The sequence below is a fragment of the Pantherophis guttatus genome, chromosome 5, assembly GCF_059756535.1.
Source record: "Pantherophis guttatus breed Tessera chromosome 5, ASM5975653v1, whole genome shotgun sequence".
NCBI lineage: Eukaryota > Metazoa > Chordata > Lepidosauria > Squamata > Colubridae > Pantherophis > Pantherophis guttatus.
Genome location: NC_142067.1, coordinates 93,575,735 through 93,596,199, shown reverse-complemented (window position 1 = coordinate 93,596,199; position 20,465 = coordinate 93,575,735). Strand labels below are relative to the sequence as shown.

The following is a 20,465-nucleotide window of genomic DNA, read 5'->3' as shown; positions in this document are numbered from 1 at the left end:
CGATCCATGCCATTTAAAATGGCATCCGCCTGGCGTCCCAGGCCTCGAGCACTTTTTCCAATCGGGGTTCCTGCCACCCGCGAACTACCGCTACCCATGACCCTGTCTTTTCACCTGAAGGATCACTTCGGCTTAGCCGGGTGGCCCGCCTCAAGTTTGCAGAGAAAAAGCTCTGGGAAGGACTTCGATTCCCTTACGAAGTACGGGCCCCTTCCATAGGGAACTCGCCACAGTTTTCAGATCCAAAAAGGGGATCCGGGAGGACCTGCTGACCCCAGCAGTGAGTACTGGCCCCTCCTCACACTATCTCCGTGTCTGGGCTGGACACACCGGGATTCCCTTTTACAGTTTTATTACCCCCCCTTCACACGCTTGGCTTTCGCTCGGCTTCCATTCCTTTTAAACACAAAGTTCCACATTTGGTGACCCCCCCTTGCTTTCTCTATCCTACCGGTCATGGCTCGGTGGAGCTAGCAGTAGGCAGAGGTGCGGCTAGAGGTCACTCAAAGAGGTGAAATCAGACTGTTTTCCAGGTGGAATCCCACACACACACACTTCCTCCTTCCCTAACAGAAGGTCCTGTGCTCTGGCAAAACCCCCATGCTCTCCAGACTGTTAGTCTTTCTGCGGCTAGGAAATGCACAGAGGAAGCAAGATCCAGATGTAATTGGGAGAAGGGCCTTCACTCACACACATGCAAGCATACACAAATTTCCCATGCTTTTCCATACTTCAAAATTAAAATTTAGAGGTACTCACCTTCTTTCCAAGCAGCCTTTGAGCACAAACTCAAAACCCCTTTAAAACCTAGTTCCAAATGGCCAAGGTCCATGAAAACATACCCACAGACTCAATGGGTCTGCTGCTAGCAAGGGAGGCTTACCTGGGCCTGGTCCATTGGTTAGGTTAGCTTGGAGTCCCTTCGTGGTCGCCAATTGTTGGAAGAAACTTCCTTCTGGGTTCTGCTCCAAGTGGGGAAAACAGACACTGGAAACATGGAGACTGCTTGGAAAGATGGTTTAATGGTGGACAGGATCACATGGCTTGAGTTCCTGAACAGAAAAAGGGCAGATACAGTAAAATCCTCGGGTTTTTATGCTCTCTCTGGCTCTGCATTCCTTGGGGCCCCAAAAGAGTACCCTGATTGGTTGTCAGACTCCCAGGGGGTGGGGGCCTTGCTGGCTGATGGTCAGATGTGCTTCCCAGGTCACATGTGGTGAGTTTCTACTGCTATTGTGTAGAGGGCTAATCCTATCTTTCGCAATTCCTACTATGGCTCTGCCTGAAGGAGGTAGATCTTTGTTATGTAGAATAGACTGGCCCAAGCCTTAATGGCCCATTGACAAAGGGTGGGGGGCAGGAAGGTGGGAGCTGCTTTGTCTGTAAAATATGCTTCTCATATTTCTGCCTTTTTCATATTTCCTAAAATATTTCACTCTTCCAGGAAAGGGGTGGGTGCTAACTTCCTACAATACTTTTGGAATTATGGCCAGAACATTCAACCTTGGTCTCATTAACACATTTTCCACATGCTTTTGTCAGACTTGATATAGGTGTTTGCATAATGTTGCAGTTTTTCTTTGTAAAAAAAGGCTTCCAACTTGCCACTTTGCTACACCCCAGGTATATGAAGAATATAGGAGATTGTTGTCACATGTAGAACACGAAGAGTACTTGCCAGCAATTCCTGCAGCTCCTTTAATGTTGCTGTAGGCGTTTTGGACCAGTTTTCTTGTTGTTTTTTCATCAATTTTGGAGGGACATCCAATTCTTGTTAATGTCACTGTTGTGTCATATTTTCTTCACTTGTTGATGATTGTCTTCACTATGTTCCATGTTATATCCAATGATATAATATATAATAAATAATATAATAAATATGTCATAAGATCCATAACTTTGTATTGCTTTTTCTATGCAAAATTATATCATATACATATAAAAGAAGTCTTGCTGATTCCTTGACTAACTTAAAAATAGAATAGACTTTAAAATTTGGGTAAATGTATTAGAACAATGGAAGGATAGGTCTAAACTGAAGGAAATTACAATGAAGTCCTTGAGTTGTTTTAGTACTTCTTGCTAATATTTATGAATATTATTTTTGATGGAAGAGTGAAGTTTTTGTTCTAAAATATTTTTCTGGTGTTGATGCATGCTTCTTACCTTTCTTAGGGTCTTTTATTGAGGATCAACACAGCTGCTAAGTTCATATATAAACTCAATTTCAATTTCCTAATTGAAACTGATGACCAAGGTGGTGAAAAACCATCTTGGAAGGCAGAAGGGGAGAGCTTATGCTCAAGCTCTCCAACTGTATCTGTCTTCCAATATTGCCATAGGAGGTGTTCTGGCAATGTGGTGAGGCCCAGTGGTGGGCTGCAAATTTTTTAACAACAGCTTCTCTGCCCTAATGACTGGCTGGGTGGGCGTGGCCAACTCGATGTCTGTTATGTCGAGCTTTGCCTCACCCGCCCTCTCATAACCGTGGGGATGCTGCAACAGTCATAAGTGTGAAAAACGGTTACAAGTCACTTTTTTCAGTGCCCTTATAACTTTGAATGGTCACTAAATGAACTGTTGTAAATCAAGAATTACCTGTACAAAAATACAAAAAGCTTCTTTGCTTTCAAAAAGCTGCCCTAAATACCAGTCATTAGATTAGAAATGGGGGAATACACACTGAAGATCAATGAGTCACAGCTATCATGGAAACCTAAACCATTTTGTCTGAATACCTTCCTTTTCCTCAGCAATACCTGCAACCCGGAGTTACAAATCAGGCAAGTTGCCAGAGCACATTGAAGAATTAAAATAGTTAAAATATAAGGATAACTATCAGCAGCCAAGTTACTCTTGCTCATAAAGTGAAACCCTTTAGCAAAGAGGTTATTTAAGCTCTCCAGAAAGTGGGTGGGCATATTTAGGCTACAAAATGCCAAGCTAAAGAGACAGATTAACAAATTAACATCTTGAGTGAGGGCTAATCCCATTCTGCCTTTGTTCAGCTCTTGCTGCAGGGAATTTTTGCCTATGAATGTAGCTATCTATCTTTTTATCTCTTAAGTGCTGACATCTTCTGTGGGCTATTAAGGAAGGCGAAGGCTGCTTTCTCCCTCTAAGAAAATGTTTTTCCATTTCTCATTCAGGAAATATATTCTTCCTTTTTAATATTTCTCAAAATATTTCATTCTTCTAGGCGAGGGGTGGGTGCTAACTTTCTACAATTGGTGCCATGTTACTATGCCATATTATCATGAGAGAAAACAAGCAAATTGGAAGGAGGATCCACTTATTATCAGTGAGCAATCATGTGCCTTGCCCACTCCAAAGCAATGCAAGAGACTCCTGTCTCAAAGGTACATTTTTCAAGAGGCAACTGGACTTTTGGGAAACCAAGAAAGTCCAGTTGCCTCTTGAAAAAAGCACCTTTGGGACAAACATGACCTGGATAACTGAAGAATCCCCATAGACAAGGACTCCTGTGCCTAGTGAACTGACAAAGCACAGTTTCCCACCCAGGAAAAGCAATCATTAGATCCATTTGCCCACTGAAAGATACCAGCTGGTCTCACTCACTCACAAGATATCCTTAGGTAATCATCCAGATTTAAGGAAAGATCACATGCCCCCAGAAAGGCAGTAAAAAAATCAGACAGAATGCCAAGCTTGTATCCTGCCTCTCAGCCATTTCTTCTATGGCTATGCCAACCCTTCTGTAAATTAGCTGTTCCAGCAGTGTTGGGAAGTATACTCCAAAAAGCTTAAAACAATCCTTTAACAATCTTTAAGAAAGTCAAGCCCCAGGAATAAAAGTACCACAAAAAACTCTGTGTAGGGGGGACTCCAGAGAAGCTCAGTCTACAGAAAAAAAGTCTGGGCGTAAGGTTTACAATGTAGCAAGCTTAAACCAGAGGCAGTTTCTGAAAACACTTAAAGCAGCAGGGCAATTAAGATAAGGATTAGGCTAGAAATACAGGCATACCAGAATGTTTTCTTCCTGCCTCCCTTGTAGGATTAGCCCTGTAAAGTGGGAAAAGATTTCTTCCAACAACCTGTTCTCTGAAATGCTCAGAAAATTAACCTCCGGTTCGGGAGAATCAGTGTGAACCAGTAGCAGCCAACCTCTGGTGAGGCCATTTGAAAGGTTTCAGCCTGTCTTTCCAGTTCTTGAGAAGGGGTTAAAGGTGGGGGCATGAGCCTTTTCTAGAATCCTCAAATATTTTATTACATTTTAAACTTTACATATTTTACTTTACATTTTAAACATTTAGAGCAATATACGTGCTATAGGTTACAGTTCTGTTTCTTCAGCAGGCTGATTTGGACTGCAGTTTGAATGATCAAAGTTTTATATCATCTATGTATTTAATGTACAAGTACTTGTTTGTTAAATTAAAATACTAGCACTTCACTGAATATTCTTAGTTTGAGAAAATCTAATAGATTTTGAAAGATGTTTTAATGCCAGTATTGGCATATAGCAAAATGAATAAGAACATTAACAATCTTTTTGAAACAGTTTTAATTTATAAGTATTCATCCAAGAAAGCCATCTTTGCCCCCCAGTCTAGATACTAGCTCATCTTTTATCTTACCGTCAAAATCAAAAGTATATCATCTGAAAACAATAAAATGGTATGATTTTGAATCACACCCAAATTTATTCTTTTTGACGCAGTAAAAAAAATCTAGTACATCACTGGACAAGTTCTTAAAATATTTATTTCTTCAGTGTTGCTTTTTACTAAAAAGATGACTGTTTACCAAAAAGATTTAAAATGAAAACCAAAAGTGGATAACTTAGTCAGCCACAACATAACCTTTGGGTGATATCCAATTAAGTTTCCCACTACTGGAATGGCAAGACAATGCCCACTGCAGCTCTATTTTCAAAATCTCTAAAGTATTGAGAAGAGGGAAATGGTATATCCTATACACATGGTGTATCCTATACACAACCTTCACTAGTTGTTGGATTTTCTCCCTTTCTTAGAAGATATTATGAGATAGTGACATGCAGAAACATTTACGTAACATGATACATGCTATTCCAATTGTAGAGTAGGCAATATAAAAATTGGTTCTTTTCATCCACACATATAAATCTATTAAAGTTCCATATGAACTTACACACCATTTTCACAGTCCAAGTTGCTGTTGTAAAATTCACAGGAATCAGAGTTTGATGGACTGTAACCAAAAACTTCACATTTCTCTGCAGTTTTCTCTAAACCTGTATGCTAATTTTACAGCACTGAAACATTTGTGCTCTAATTCCAGAAACTGTTAGTAGGAAAAAGTTTGGAACTGATGAAAATATGAATAAGAAGAAAAACAAAAATGGTAACGTTTTGCCAAAGTAAAATAATAATGCATCACACTTAAAAAAAATACATTTGTTCCTTATTATTTATGTTTTGTGAATGTAGCACATCAGCTATATTATCAGTTCCAGTGTATATACAAAATAGATCTGAAAATGTTCTGTTATTGAATCTATACATTAGAAATCTTCTATTGACTTAATTCTAAAGAAAAAAAATCTTATAACTTCACAGAAACAAAATGATATAGCATGCTATCACAATAGAAAGCACTAAAAATTAAATAACGTATATATATATATATATATGTGCATATTGTGCAAATATATTTTACATTGATCTTGTTTAAATAATTTTGATAATATGAATGTATTTTTCTGTCTGTTAAAAAACAAAATTATTTTCTAAATTATCTTTGGAATACTGTTTTTTATAAAACTTTGAGCTAGAATTACCAGATCATCTCTTGGTTAGCATCATGGATTTTTTTTTTAAAGCTGCATAGTAGCAAGAAGCTTAGAAAGAACTAATTTCATCTATTCTCATATATTTTTTCTAATCCATAGACCTGCTGCCTTTCAAAATCTCCTGTAATCTAGCTATCTCCTGGAAATTTGAAAATGTTGAACAAGTACATAAAGCTGCCTTTCAAAATCTCCTGTAATCTAGCTATCTCCTGGAAATTTGAAAATGTTGAACAAGTACATAAAGCACATGAGAGTTAAACTGGCCATACAATAAAACCTTGACTTGATAGATCATGCAGAAGGAAAGTTATTCTCATTAAATCTGAATGTTCATAATTTGGATCAATTTTCATTATTGAGGTACATATATTGTATAAAAACTAGAGGTAATGAACAAACCCTCCTTGATTTCATCAATTTTAGTTTCATAAATGGAGATTGGATTGAATTGATTGAGACTTCATTGGCTGAAGTCTGTCCAATAGATTTACTGCAGTTTAATCAAAAAGAATCTCCACACATAGTATCTCCTAATTTTGAATAGATTATTAAATAATCCCATATTTTTTAAAAAATCCTGAAAATGTAAGCAGTTGTTCAATTTCAAATAACATATTATAGCAATATCTAAGAATGTTCCAAGGACAAGTAAAAGTGATCAAGAAAATGCAAAATTAAAATATTCCATTGTGAACAAAATATATTAACACAGTAAAAGTGTCTCTGAGCCTTTCAAGTTGATATGAAACAATTCAATTGGTCAGTATTAAACAAATGAAACTAAAACCTGTCTTACATAACGGACAGTGTAAATGACAGTAATTAAAATAAGGTTTTGCAAACAATAGGACAGAATTTTGATGATTTAAATAAAGATTTGGTAATCTTACAGAACTATATTTCTCAAAGCATACTGCTTCAAAAAGCTGCCTCTCTCATTTGAAAAGTTTATTTTAAAAGGCATTTTGTGTACAACATTACATAGTGTGTGTATGCATGTTTATGCACAATGAGTATAATACATATTCTTTCACAATATATGTACACATAGGATTTATATATATATATATATGTATATGTAAGTATGTATATATTTTATATAGTGTAAAAGGTCTTCTGTACATATACAAAATAACAGGCAAAATAGTATTTGCTTGTTACAGTCTTTTTGTTTAAAAAAAAAAAACGAAGTAAAAGTCAATTTAGTTGACATAGTATAGCCAGTAGATTAAGTTGAAAAGAGAAAATGTGAAAGGAAACACTATCCTTGACCATCTGTCAATTGCATTCACATCTGTTAGATCAGGAATTTTTATTTTTAGTTGAGAAGATCTTCTCCGCAAATGACTCTTCTTAGTGTGAGTGCCAGTTCTGTCTAATGTACGTCTCCCAAGAGTTTCTCGGCGGGAACTCTGCTTTCTGTACTGGATTCCTGAGTTATCAAAGGATACTGCTGAATTCTGTGGATCAGTGACACTTCTTGTGACTTCATTGCTTGCAACTTCATTGTGAATTTCAAGGGATGTTAACAATATGTTCCCATGCATGTCCACCTAGTTAGAAGCAAATTGATAGTTAATTAATAATTAATTTAATAAATCAAAAGTAATATATCATATTCAGAATTTTTTATATTCATATAAATACACACAGAAATAAAGTGGTCTATTTTAAAAGAGCATAAAAATAAAACAAACTGAAACAAATGCAGTATTTTTCCATCTTATATCAGAAACCATCCCCCTTCCTTTTTTGCTCTCCTTCATGCCACTAAACTTGCTATGGTACTTGATTACAAAAGATCTGAGTCATTGTTACATTATTATCTTTGTTGCTTTAATTTTACATTTGCATACTAGGGGTGGGGTATGAATTCATGCCTTTTATTGCTCAGTAGCACTGTTTAAAGCAAACTGAATTACCTGAATTCATGAAAGTACGATTGCTTTAATTAACATATTTCACAGAAATTATTACTGTATTTTTCAGAATATAAGATGCACCGGACTATAAAACGCACCTTAGATTTTGAGGAGGGAAATAAAAAAAGCTGATTGGCAGGTGGATCGGCCTCCCGGAATACCCCATCAACTCTTCCCAGAGGTGAATTTTAGCAACAAGTTCCTTGGTTGTGAGTTCTGTGCCATGCTTTTTTTTTTTGCTTTTTTTTTTTTCTGCCTCTGAAACTTCTGAAACTCTGTTTCAGAAAAAACTTTTTCCTGCCTCTGAAAGCCTCCGAAGCAGCTTCAGAAAAAAAGCCTCTGAAGCTCTGTTTGGGGGTTTCTTTTCTGAAGCTTTGTTTCTGATGCTTTTTTCAGGCTCTGAAACCTCCATTTGAGAAGCTGGGCAGGGCTACATTCGAAGTATAAGATGCACCCAGATTTTCACCCTTTTTTCACCCTATAAGACGCATAAAAGATGTGTTTTATACTCCAAAAAATGCGGTACTTGTGCAAATATATTGGTCTGAAAATAGAGAAAACAGAGAATGAAATCTGGAGGATGAGGTTGTATCTTATGTTAATATTTTTGTGAAATGATATAGTTATGAAGACTGTGATTGAATTGTATTTTTGATTTGTGTTTTTCTAGTTTATAAATGAAATAGTTTCTTTCTCAGTTTTAGTTATCAAGACACTGAAGTTACATATTTTAAAAACTTTAAGTACCTACTTATATTTTAAAAGGGGTGTCAAACTTGATTTCATTGAGGGCACGATCAGCATTGTGGTGGTCCTCCAGGGGCTGGAGGGGGGAGGAGCATGGCTGGGATGGCCGCAGCTGACTGGACATGGCCCGGAGCTTTGAGTCTGACACCCCTGATCTATAGCAAGAGGCAATCCACATCCAAAGTGCTATGGCTACCTTGCAAAAAATGACAATTTTTTAAGCTTTAGTGATTGGTTTGGTAGCTTCCTAGAGACCTTTGTGTGGCACAGGTGTAGGTCACAAAGGTGGAGGAGCAGGTGCCCTCTGATAGGAGGAGAAGGGAGGCCTTCATCCCTGCAGGCTAAAGGGTCGGTTACTGTCAGTTATCTGTTATCAAAGAGAAGATGCCTTCCTAGAGATAAGCTGCCCTTCAGTGGGGCTCCTGGACTCTGGGGAAGCTTCCCACATTTTACAACCCCCTCTTAGAGGGTGAGTGACAGTCTCGGTTAGATTTAAGGTGGGGGCGAGGGTGAGAGGGTGAGAGACAGGATGAAGGGGAGGGTGAGAGGGTCAGGATCAAGAGAGTGGGCAGGGAGGGGGATGGGAGAAAGAGAGAGTAAAAAGGGGATGGGGAGGCGAGGGGAGGCAAGGGGGAAAGGAAGATGGGGAAAACAAGGGGGGCAAAGAGGTTTTTTAAAAAAACACTTTTCTGGAAAATATCACATTAGGAATTCCAGAAACTGCTCTTCCGTAAATTTGCCTCCTCCATTTCAGAGGCCTGAATGCGAACAGCTGATTTCCAAATGGGCATGAACTTGCTGTGCCCCACAAGCCAACCCCTCCCCCCTTGGGGCTTCCAGATGGCTCCCTCTTGTCCTCCCCCACCTCACACGGACATGTGGGAAAAACCCGGCTGTTGGAGGGAGCTGGAGCCCAGGGCGAACTGAGCGAAGCACCCATCAGCCAGTCCTGCTGCCCTGTGCGAAGCCCTCTACCACCTACCTGTGCAGCTCCTTCACCAGCCCCCGCAGCTCTGAGAGCAGCTGGTAGTGCTGCATCTGCTGCCATGCCAGACGGTCTCCACTCAATCCACCTCCTCCGGGTGGGGTTCCACCCACCTCACCCTTTGGGAAAGCGAAAGCAGCCCTGAAGCACTCTATGGATGGCAGGGGCAGGGGGAGGGGAACACAGGTGTTGGAGGGCAGCTTCTCGCATGAACCTGCAGGTGCCCCTTGCCCTTGCCCCACCCCCTCCACAGAACCAAGATGGAAGGGGGCTTCCTCTGCCTTGTGGGGCTCACCAAGAAGGATCCCCCCCAGTGCTGCTTTCTCCTCTCTTAGCTGCTGCTCCTCCGGCGCCACAGCCAGAAGCAGCCTTGGGGCTACCCAGTGGCCACAGCATCCCCCACCTCTCCCTCTCCCTGAGCAGGAGGCTGCCACCACTGCCAGGTGCAGAACAGGCAGGTGAAAGCGAGAATCATGGGATAGCAGTCAGAGAGGGGGGCCCAGCCATCCAGGTGGATGGTTGGCATGATGGGGGCAATGAAGAGGGGGGGACCATGAGTCTGCCTTCTCCTCCTGGAGGGGAAAGGGCTGCTGACAGTGGCAGCAGTGGCAGCAGCAGCAGCTGCGTCCCCCTGATCCATGAGGAAGAGGAGGAGGCAGCGGCAATGGTGGCTGAGGGGCAAGCAATGGATGAGGCAATGCTGGCACACTGCCTCCCGTCTGTACGCATGCACACCAGGATGGGGTGGGCTGGGCCTGTGTGAGCATGTGCCTACTGCCTCCTGCACACATGCACACATGCTAGGATAGCTTGGACTGGGCCAAAGCAACATGGGCCAGCCCTTACAATTTCCAGGACTGCTGCACAGGCCGAATCCAACCATGTTGCGGGCCAGATGCAGCCCACAGGCCTTGAGTTTGGCACCCCTGTTTTAAAATATTTGAAAGAGATATGTTTTTTTTTAATGTTCCTATCCCACCTCATTACTAATATCTGCAGTAAGACTGACCTCATTGCTGTGATTAGATTAAATGTGTTATTCCAGTTCTTTTCAAGAGAAAAACATGAAAGTGTGAATTGTACTTTCACTAATGGGCAAATCTTATTCAACCTCATTAACAATTCCAAATTGTACTGTCTTTATGGTTCTAACACAGATTGATTTCCTTGGTGCTGGTTAATGAACACATAAAGTTTTTCAGAGTTTCAATGTTTTTAACACAGGACCAATTAGGAAAGCAACTGGTTATACCTTAAACTTAATTTCATCTTCTCATTAAACAGCTCATAATATTGAGAAAGAACAACTACCACCCTCTCTCTTTTTACCCAAGTGATGTAGGCTTGGTGTATCTGAGGCCTGAGATGTGTTATTTTTCCTTCAAGAAAGTACCTGATCCATATCAAAAAATACGCTTGTTTAACTGACAGGTCACATGAGCAGAGAATCTCCATTCCCCCAACCTCACATTTGGACTAATCATAGAATCATAGGATTGGAAGGGGGTCTTGGAGGTCTTCTAGGCCAGCCCTCTGAATGGAAAAGCAAATCCCTTGTCAATTTTTCCCCAGCTCCTTTAATTTGGGCTCCTACGCACCCTGGGCAAAATAAATTAGAATGGGCAACAGACATGACAGACAATGATATGGAATTAATTAAGATTCCAGAAATATGAAGATAATAAATTTAGCATCTGATTTATCTCAAACCAGTAAGTATTGTAGTGGTTGTTGTCATTGTCAGAACCCAGAAATATCTACTAAAGTATACCAAGATGGTTATGAATAGGCAAAATGGTATCACACAAGAAATAAAAAGAAAAAATGTATAGCTTTGTGAAACTCTTTCACAGTAAAAGCAGTGGAAAGCCCATGACTCATGCATTTTGAGAACAACTAGCAAGAAAACTATTTTCCTAGATCTTTTGTACAAGATTAGTTCTTTCTAATAAAGTCTGTTTTCTGAACACAGATCTAGCACTTCTCCAAAAAAACACAAAGCCTGAATACGTAGAATCCCATATAATGCTGATTATCAACTGCTCCCTTATGCTTGCTTGTTCTTTGCTGCTGTGAACTGTGGGGAGGGGGGAATGAAGGAGGGAATGCTTAGGGAAACTAAAGTAAGTGCTGTATCTCCTTAAGACACTGCCTCAGGGTCACTCAGCTGGAAGAAGGAGGGAGACACATACCAAACTACCATGCTTGACCAACTGTTATGAAAACCTCTAGCCTGATTGGTTGGGGGGGGGGCAATGAGAGACAGCTAGGAGAGGGAAGAGGGGTTTTGGCATGCGATTCTCGGTTCTGACTTAGCATTACTGCAATACACTTGACTTCTAATAAAATTATACCTTTCTTAACCAATGAACCAAGGATTGTTTCTATTCAGAGGTTTAAGTTGTGGCAGGGCTGACATTGATTCACACTTTGAAATCAGGCATTATGTGAACAGATGCCTCAGGAAAGGAGACCACTTAGAGCCCCTTCTTGATGGAAATGGGAAGTCTAAATACATGAAATGCAAATAAGTAGATAAATGGATCAGGTCTCTGCTGCAGCTGAAAGCAAATGGCTACGTATAGCAAAAACCAATAATTGGAAGGAACATCTCCACAATAGCCTGATATGGCCAATAAATCCTGGGTGTTTCCTACCTTTGACCTCATCAACAACTCATTACTGAGGAAATATGATAAATCAAGCTCATGGCAAAAATTGTATCATAAGAGGGAAAATACTACTTAAAACAGGAACATCTAAACACAACTTTAAATTTTCTCTCCTATGTTTTGAGATGATATAAAGGTAACATTGTTCATGATTTATCAACTTCTAAGCTGCTTCAGTCACTGAAGTAATTCTAAGAAACTTATATATTATTATTGCAAATGACAAAATGGAAATAATAATATTTTTTTATCCATATATATATATATATCAGGGAAAACTCAATCAGGGAATACTCAAAACTATGCCTATAACTGTGTTTCAACCAGTCGTACAATAGCTTTCTGGCAGCTTTCAATAATAGAGTGCGCTATAATTGTCTCCATGAGAAGACATTTCATTTTTTCTAATTCTGTAATTGAAGGTGCATTATCTATTCAGTGGTGGGATTCAAGTAATTTAAAACCGGTTCTCTGCCCTTATGATTTCTTCCAACAACCAGTTTGCCAAACTGCTCAGAAAGTTAACAACCGGTTCTCCCAAAGTGGTGCGAACCGGCTGAATCCCACCACTGGATCTATTCAAGTCTTTCAAAACTGACCTTCTGTTTCGTGAGTTCTTAAGAGATGGCTTTCCAATTTCTGTCTGAATACATCCAGCAAAGGAGATTGGTTACATTGTTGAATGTTTTTTACTATTAGAAAGTAATATAGGAATAGGAATAACTTTCCTATTATATTCAAGTGAAACCTGTATTTTACTGTAACTTAAATCAATTATTTCATGTCCTAAACTTTGAAATGCTGGAAATGGATGCTGACTTTCTTTCTATATTATTCTCTCAAGTATGCTAATCATATTTCCTTATAGAATGTATACCCTCAAGTTGGAAAAGACTGAGACGTAATAAGAGTTGAACAGCCTCAACTGTTAGCCTTCTCTTGTCTTCCGTGAGCAGCTGGTATCTGCTTTTCTCTTTTATTTGGAACATATATTAAGAATAGCCTTTGAAAGGGAAGCTTCAAAGGGTGCAGAAGTATATATAAAATGTTTTTTTCTAATTATTAAAGAATCAATATCTTTGGCAAGGTTTGCAGAGCTATTTTGAAAGTTGTCAGCTGTACACTTCAGCTTTACTGGAAATTAAAAAAGGATTCTTAAAAATTTTTCAATTGCCATTCAAGTGAAAAATTGACTTGCTCTTTGTTACTTAAGAATATGATAACTAACAACATTTAAAACTAACACCATTTATATCTTGCTGAAGCTTTACTGTATATTGATCTTGATTTGTTCTAGAAAGCTACCATAACACTGTGGTATTAATGAAGTAGATATTAGTAACACTTTATCTCACCAAAGACAATAACAAAATTGCCATTGTCCCCCCCCCCCCCCGGAAGGATTAGATATCAAAAGCCTTTTCTTGCACACTTAGCAAGCCTTAATATCATACTTTTTATGGTCTTGCATACTAGGAAATAATTCATATTGCCTAAAATATTTTATTCCCTTTTTATTCTGTATTTAATACTAAGAATCATTTCAAAGATTCTAAAACAATTTTATTAAAAATATAGTGCATATATTTTATATAATATTAAATATAATTTTAAAAAATCAATCCACCTGGCATTGATTTAAGAGATCTAATACAATAACATGGAGATGACTTTACTTTTTACTTTATAGAGCTCTGCTTTTCATCCAATTGATGCTTTTGAATGAGCTATACTTAACTACCGTATTTTCCGGCATATAAGATGACTGGGCGTATAAGACGACCCCCGATTTTTCCTGTTAAAATATAGGGTTTGGGCTATACTCGCCATATAAGACTACCACTCTTCCACCGCACACCAAATAAAAATTAAAAAACATCAACTGGCTCACCCACAATGTAAAAGCAGCTGTGCTAGACCCAAAATGGCCCCTGCAACAAGCAGGAAACTCACACAGCCACAAAAATCCCCAAAAACAACTTTCACACTTTATACACACACAACACAACACAACTGGCTCACCCACAATGTAAAAGCAGCTGTGCTAGACCCAAAATGGCCCCTGCAACAAGCAGGAAACTCACAGCCACAAAAAGCCCAAAAACCCAACTTTCACACTTTACACACACAAAATTCCACATACAGCTTTGTGAGATTTTGTGTGTTTGTGTAGTTAGAGTGAAACACTACAGAAACACACTAAATCTCAGAAAGCTGCACAAATATTATTTTATTTTATTTTATTTTTATTTTTATATGAAAGCTAAATTTAAATGGCTAGGTCTAAAAAAGAACAACTAAAAAAAACCCCAATTAACTATTTTTTTTAAAGCTCCCAAAGGGGGGAAAAACTTACCCAATAGAACAGGGGTCTCCAACCTTGGCAACTTTAAGACTTGTAGACTTCAACTCCCAGAATTCCTCAGCCAGCTTTGCTTTGCTGGCTGAGGAATTCTGGGAGTTGAAGTCCACAACTCCCTGCCTGCTTGATTGCAGGCAGGGAGTTGCTTGCTGATGGAATGGATTCAGGCAAGCGAAGCAAGGCAAGTGTTGCGACTAGCAGCTAAGGTAAGCAAGCTGGAGGGGGAAAACTTTTTTTCTTTTAAATGGCTCTGGCGATCCCAGCTGAGTTGCCTGCTAATCAGGCAACTCAGCTGGGATGGCCAGAGCTTGGCTCGTCAGAGCCTTTTGGGCTGGTCTGCCTGGTCACAGGAGAACGACACCCAGCGTATAAGACGACCTCCAACTTTTAAGAAGATTTTCATGGGTTAAAAAATCGTTTTATATGCCGGAAAATACGGTATTCACTGAGTCAATTTAAGCACATTAGCCAATTCTGAAGCCCAGGATCTAGGTGCAAATGAAATATGGCAATTCTTGCAAAACCTTGCAAATATTAATCATCTGCCATACTGTCATAGCTTGAAACAGCAAAGATTTGCAGCTTGTTTGTGTAAATGGTGTAACCATTTACAAATCTACTATCAAATGCCAATGTGATAAAAATTTTGGACCAGCTATATTTATCAATCAATCTACTCTATTTTGGCAAAGAATTTCTAGAAGGCATTTAGTTCATTATCTAATTGATGTTATTAGTGAAGGATTAATGGCTTAGGTACTACAGAATCACAACCTATGTTACTTTTCAATAACTTAAAATGTAGCAATCACTGATGTACTGATTACTTTAGAATATGTTTCTGAATTTCAACAACACACCATTATATAAATTTGCTCAGTGATAAATTGTCTTCATTTAATGAATCTCATAAAACTCTATATATTCTAGATGTTACAGAAATTTGGCTTTTCACCCACTTCAGCTTGTGCTCACTTGTGATTACCATTTGGCTTTTATCTAGCAGAATTTTGTTAATGAACATTTTCTAATTAAAGTTCCTGTTACAGATTGATGCTGAGTACAATACAAAAGATCCTGCTCAGGAAAATCTGAGCACAGATAAACATTGCAAAGAAACACCATGTATTTATTTATTGATGAGATTTCCAGATACGTGCCAGTTTTTTAAAACCTTTCATTTCTAGAAAGCCAATCCCAAATTTTAATTTTAATCTTATACTCTTCATTGCATCATACAATCTGTTTAACATTTGGTGCAATTTATTCATGAACTCAACCTATACAATGATCCCCAAATACATTAAACAACAGTACACTGTAAAATGAACAGGCCAGAACAGAATAATAGAATTGGAAGGAACCTTTGAGGTCTTCTAGTTCAACCTCCTGCTCAAGCAGGAGACCCTGTACCATTTCAGAAAAATGGCTGTCCAGTCTCTTCCTAAAAGCCTCCAGTGATGGAGCCACCCATAACTTCTGAAGGCAAGCCTTTCACTTATTAATTGTTTTCACTGTCGGGAAATTTCTCCTTAGCACTAGGCTGCTAGGTTGCTACTCTCCTTGATAAGTTTCCATCCATTGCTTCCATTGCAATCAATAGTAAAAATTCTATTTACAGTAATAGAAAATGCCTAAATGGTTTCCCATTTATCCCCTCGTCCAAGTCATTGATGAAGATGTTGAGTACTGGGCCTAAAACAGAGGCTTGGGGTACTCCACTGCATACTTCCCTCCATGTAGATGCAATTCCATTGAGGACTACACGTTGAGTGTGGTTAGTAAGCCAGTTACAAATGCATCTGGTGGTGATGCTGTCTATCCCACATTTTTCTACTGGTAGATTATGGTCTACTTTATCAAATGCCTTACTGAAGTTCAAGTAAATTATATCGACAGTATTCCTCTGGTCCACTAATTTTGTCACTTTGTCAAAGAATGCAATAAGATTAGTCTGGTATGATCTGTTTTTGACAAACCCATGTTGGCTTTTGGTTATTATTTTGTTTGCTTCTAGGTGTTCGCGGATTGCCATCTCTAATTTCTTTAGATGAATGCATAGGCTATCTGAATCCTGAGAAATATTAATACCTATATTAATGACCTATACAAATGAAAAAGAAATCACATTAAAAATGCAAAGTAGGAAAAAGGAAAAAAAAGCCTCCAATTTAAAATGTAAACAGCCTCCTATATTAATTAACCAAAGGAAACCAATTTTTGTTAGGGTAAGCCAAGACATCTCTCCACAACTAATGAACAAAGAAGTATTGAAACACTTTCCCAGTTTTAATTTTCATACATCTTGCAGCAGTGGTGAAATGTAAAATTTGTTACTACCTGTTCTGTGGGCGTGGCTTGGTGGAGGGGGGGGGGTAATGTGACTGGGTGGACGTGGCCAACTTTTTTTTTTAACTTTTAAAACAATTTTTTCTGCAACCTCTTCGGCTGAAGAAGTTGTAAAAAAAATGCTTTTAAAAGCCTCTGATGATCCCAGCTGAGCCGTGGGATCATCAGAGGCTTTTAAAAAAACTTTTAAAAGCATTTTTTCGGCCGAAAAGGTTGTAGAAAAAATGCTTTTAAAAATTTTAAAAAAAGCTTCTGATGATTGTGTAGCTCAACTGGGCATGGGGTGGTAGGCAGGGATGTTTTCTACTGGTTCTCCGAACCACCTGCTGCCTTTACTACCGGATTGGGCGATCCGGTCCGAACCAGGAGCATTTCACTCCTGTCTTGCACCATCTGTTTCATGTAGTATTTCTTTCCCTTTTACAAATGTGGCTACTTTCCTTGAAACACATGTAGACCCAAAACAATCAGGAGACAATAGAAAGGGAAAAAATGTTAACAGTAAAATATAAAATGAATCCTGTTGGATATAAGTCCAATGATCAATCTTCCACAATGACCAAGTAGCTACAAGAGAAGTCCTTCTCATTTGCTTCTTAGCAGGTCCTGGAAATAGCATAGAGCTTTCAAGACTAATAGCTATTAATACACACACACACACACACACCACGATGGACCGAAGCCTTATCATGGGCTGACTCCCTGAGGTCAGTCATATTATTTGCCAGTCTTGAACTAGTGATTTATCTTGGTTGACAAATACATCCCACAACAGTAATTTGAATTGATTTATATTTCAGAGCTCTTAATTAAAGAACCCGGGGGCTCAAAAATTACATAAAATTATGAAGATATGAAGATATTAGAGATCTAACAATCTAGTTTCAAATTATGAATCTAGTTCCAAATTCATTCAAATTAGAGACGAAGTCTGAAATTAGATGTGTCTTTAACGCCTTACATTGGAATATGTTTCTTATGTTAAAAAGTAAGATAGAGTATCATCTTCTTCACTGAAATCAAGTACCATGAAACAAGCTGTCTATAATGAGACACTAGGAAAGAGAGAGCAAGGTTTATATAAATACAAGATCTCTTGATTCCACTTTACTGTGTGTAAGAGACGGGGGGGGAGACAAACAATTCTAGGGATTGTGAGAATAACCTCTCCCCCACTCCTTATCCTGGCATGTTCCAAAGGGCCCCCTCTCTCCAGGGTTAAAGAAGGCTCATCTGCCAACCATCCTTGCTTCCAGCCAAACCTATTTCACCAACAGGCATCCCAGTCCCGCCCTTGTCCTTCCCTCACCACCCAGTGCGATTAAGAGATTTCAAATTTCAGCCTTGGTTCCAAAGCAACTAATCTTCACTTATCTGTTGGGCCCTTGTGGTGTAGGGGCCAGAGAGAGAGGCAGGAAAGAGGATGGGGGAAGGGCCCTCTGATCTTCCCTTGTACCACACAAACTATGGATTTCTGGAAAGTGTAGTCAGAAGGCTTGATGATACTTAAGTGGCTACAACTTTACCAAATGTCATTCCCGCATTCTGTAAATTAGCCCATTTGATTCAATAATCGTTGCCCTATAGCTTCCAATTTTGCCTAATTGAAGATTACAAACAGACATGAGAATTTTAGTAGTACACTGTATATGGTGTGCAAATAAGTGATTGTATGTGTGCATATGCATAAGTGCATTTCCAATTTTAAATTAGAAAATTTGTAGCTCTGGAAATTGTAAAGCTCATTCGTACACCAAATACTGTATTTTTCAGAGTATAAGATGCACCTTTTTCCACCTAAAAGAGGCTGAAAATTTGGGTGCATCTTATACTCTGAATGTAGCTTTTTCGAAGCTTTTTTTTCAGCCCCTAACGAGGTGCTAACAAGGCACTAGCAAGATCTTCCCAGCTTTGCCTGCTCCCTCGACTCTCTGCTGTGCTTTAACGAGGCGCTAGCGAGTGAAGCGATCTCCATGCTTTGCTCCGACTCTCAGCTGTTCTTTAGAAGCTTTTTTGATCTCCTTCCATGCTTTGCCTGCTTTTCTCATTGCTGCTTCCTCTCAGTTGTGCCTTAGAAGCTGTTTTTTATCCCCAAGCAGGGGATGAAAACCAGCAAACTAATGTGCTGAAGCTCACCAGACTAAGGACGCTAGCCAGATGAATACTTGGTAGGCAGATTCCCCCCCCTCTATTTTCCTCCCCAAAAACTAAGCTGCGTCTTCTACTCCAGTGTGTCTTCTACTCCGAAAAATACGGTATATGTTTTTTTACTGCATATGTTTTGGATGGAAGTGTCTCCAATTTCCCATTTTCTTATACTCAAATTCTTTACATCTTTTTTTACCAATTTAGTACATAAATGAATGTATTACTGTATGAATTAATACTGAATGTATTAGCTAACATTATTGAATCAATTAAAATTATTATTATGTAAAACTTTTAATTTCATATATGTCCTCACTTTTAAAAAACGAGCTCATTTTTGTCTACATTAAATTGCATCTTTTAAGTCATGTTGCCGATCTCCTAATATAATCATTTCTGTATATATTTTTCTTAATATATACATTGTAAATATTTTTTCTTAAAATGCAAATTATGCAATAAGTATAATTTTAGTACTATATTCAAATATATGTTTTAATTGGAGAAATATTATTTTTTAATAATATATGTAAGGTTTAGTTTGCATTAATTTCAACTATTAAAATGCATATTAAATATTCCTACTTTTAGAGCTGTCCTTTCCTGTTAATGTAATTATAGTAGTACTTATAAATGCAATTGCAAAAACAAAATATCAACAAATTCTACTGTTTATTATTCTGCTGTGCTAAGTAATGTAAGACAAGTAGGACTAGTCTTTCTGACATATTTTTCTTCTTTTTGATAAAATAAGTTTCAATTACTTCAGAAAATATAGACCTTAAGGGAAAAATCCTTAAGATTTGCTATCTTGATCACATATTATTTCTTTTTCTTTTTCTTTTTCTTTTTCTTTCTTTCTTTCTTTCTTTCTTTCTTTCTTTCTTTCTTTCTTTCTTTCTTTCTTTTTTTTTTGATTTATATGCCGCCCTTTTCCAGAGACTCAGGGCGACTTACAATGCGTTAAGCAATAGCCTTCATCCTTTTGTATATTTATACAAAGTCAGCTTATTGCCCCGACAAACTGGGTCCTCAATTTACCTACCTTAGAAAGGATGGAAGGCTGAGTCAACCTTGAGCCTGGTGAGATTCGAACTTACAGTAATTGCAGACAGCTGGTGTTAATCACAATGCTTTTAGTCTGCTGAGCTACCAGGCCCACTGTGATCAACCCAGAATTGCGGAAGGAAGGAAGGAAGGAAGGAAGGAAGGAAGGAAGGAAGGAAGGAAGGAAGGAAGGAAGGAAGGAAGGAAAACTATACTAACACCAATGATGAAAAGACAAATTCCTGTGCCTATTTTTCACTATTGTGATTTTATGAGTTTGTCAAATTTGTACACTGTTTTTAGGAAATGTTGTCCTTACTGCATTCTGGTATATGCTATATATTTTATATTGATAAACTGTAATAAATATAAAGTGGTGCTAATGACTATGCTTTCTGTATAATCTAATATGCAATCCAATTAGCAAGGTAATAGTACT

At 38.4% G+C, this 20,465-nt stretch overlaps 1 protein-coding gene across 2 annotated transcripts in view; it reads right to left on the bottom strand.

The window, feature by feature from the left end:
- Positions 1-4,707: 4,707 nt before the first annotated feature.
- GABRB3 (gamma-aminobutyric acid type A receptor subunit beta3) overlaps positions 4,708-20,465 on the bottom strand; it is a 232,384-nt gene continuing 216,626 nt past the window's right edge. For both annotated transcript variants that reach the window (XM_034431367.3, XM_034431368.3), the window contains one exon: positions 4,708-7,347. In XM_034431367.3, the coding sequence (XP_034287258.2) occupies positions 6,997-7,347 (351 nt within the window). In that variant the 3' untranslated portion in view covers positions 4,708-6,996. The remainder of the gene's footprint in view (positions 7,348-20,465) is intronic.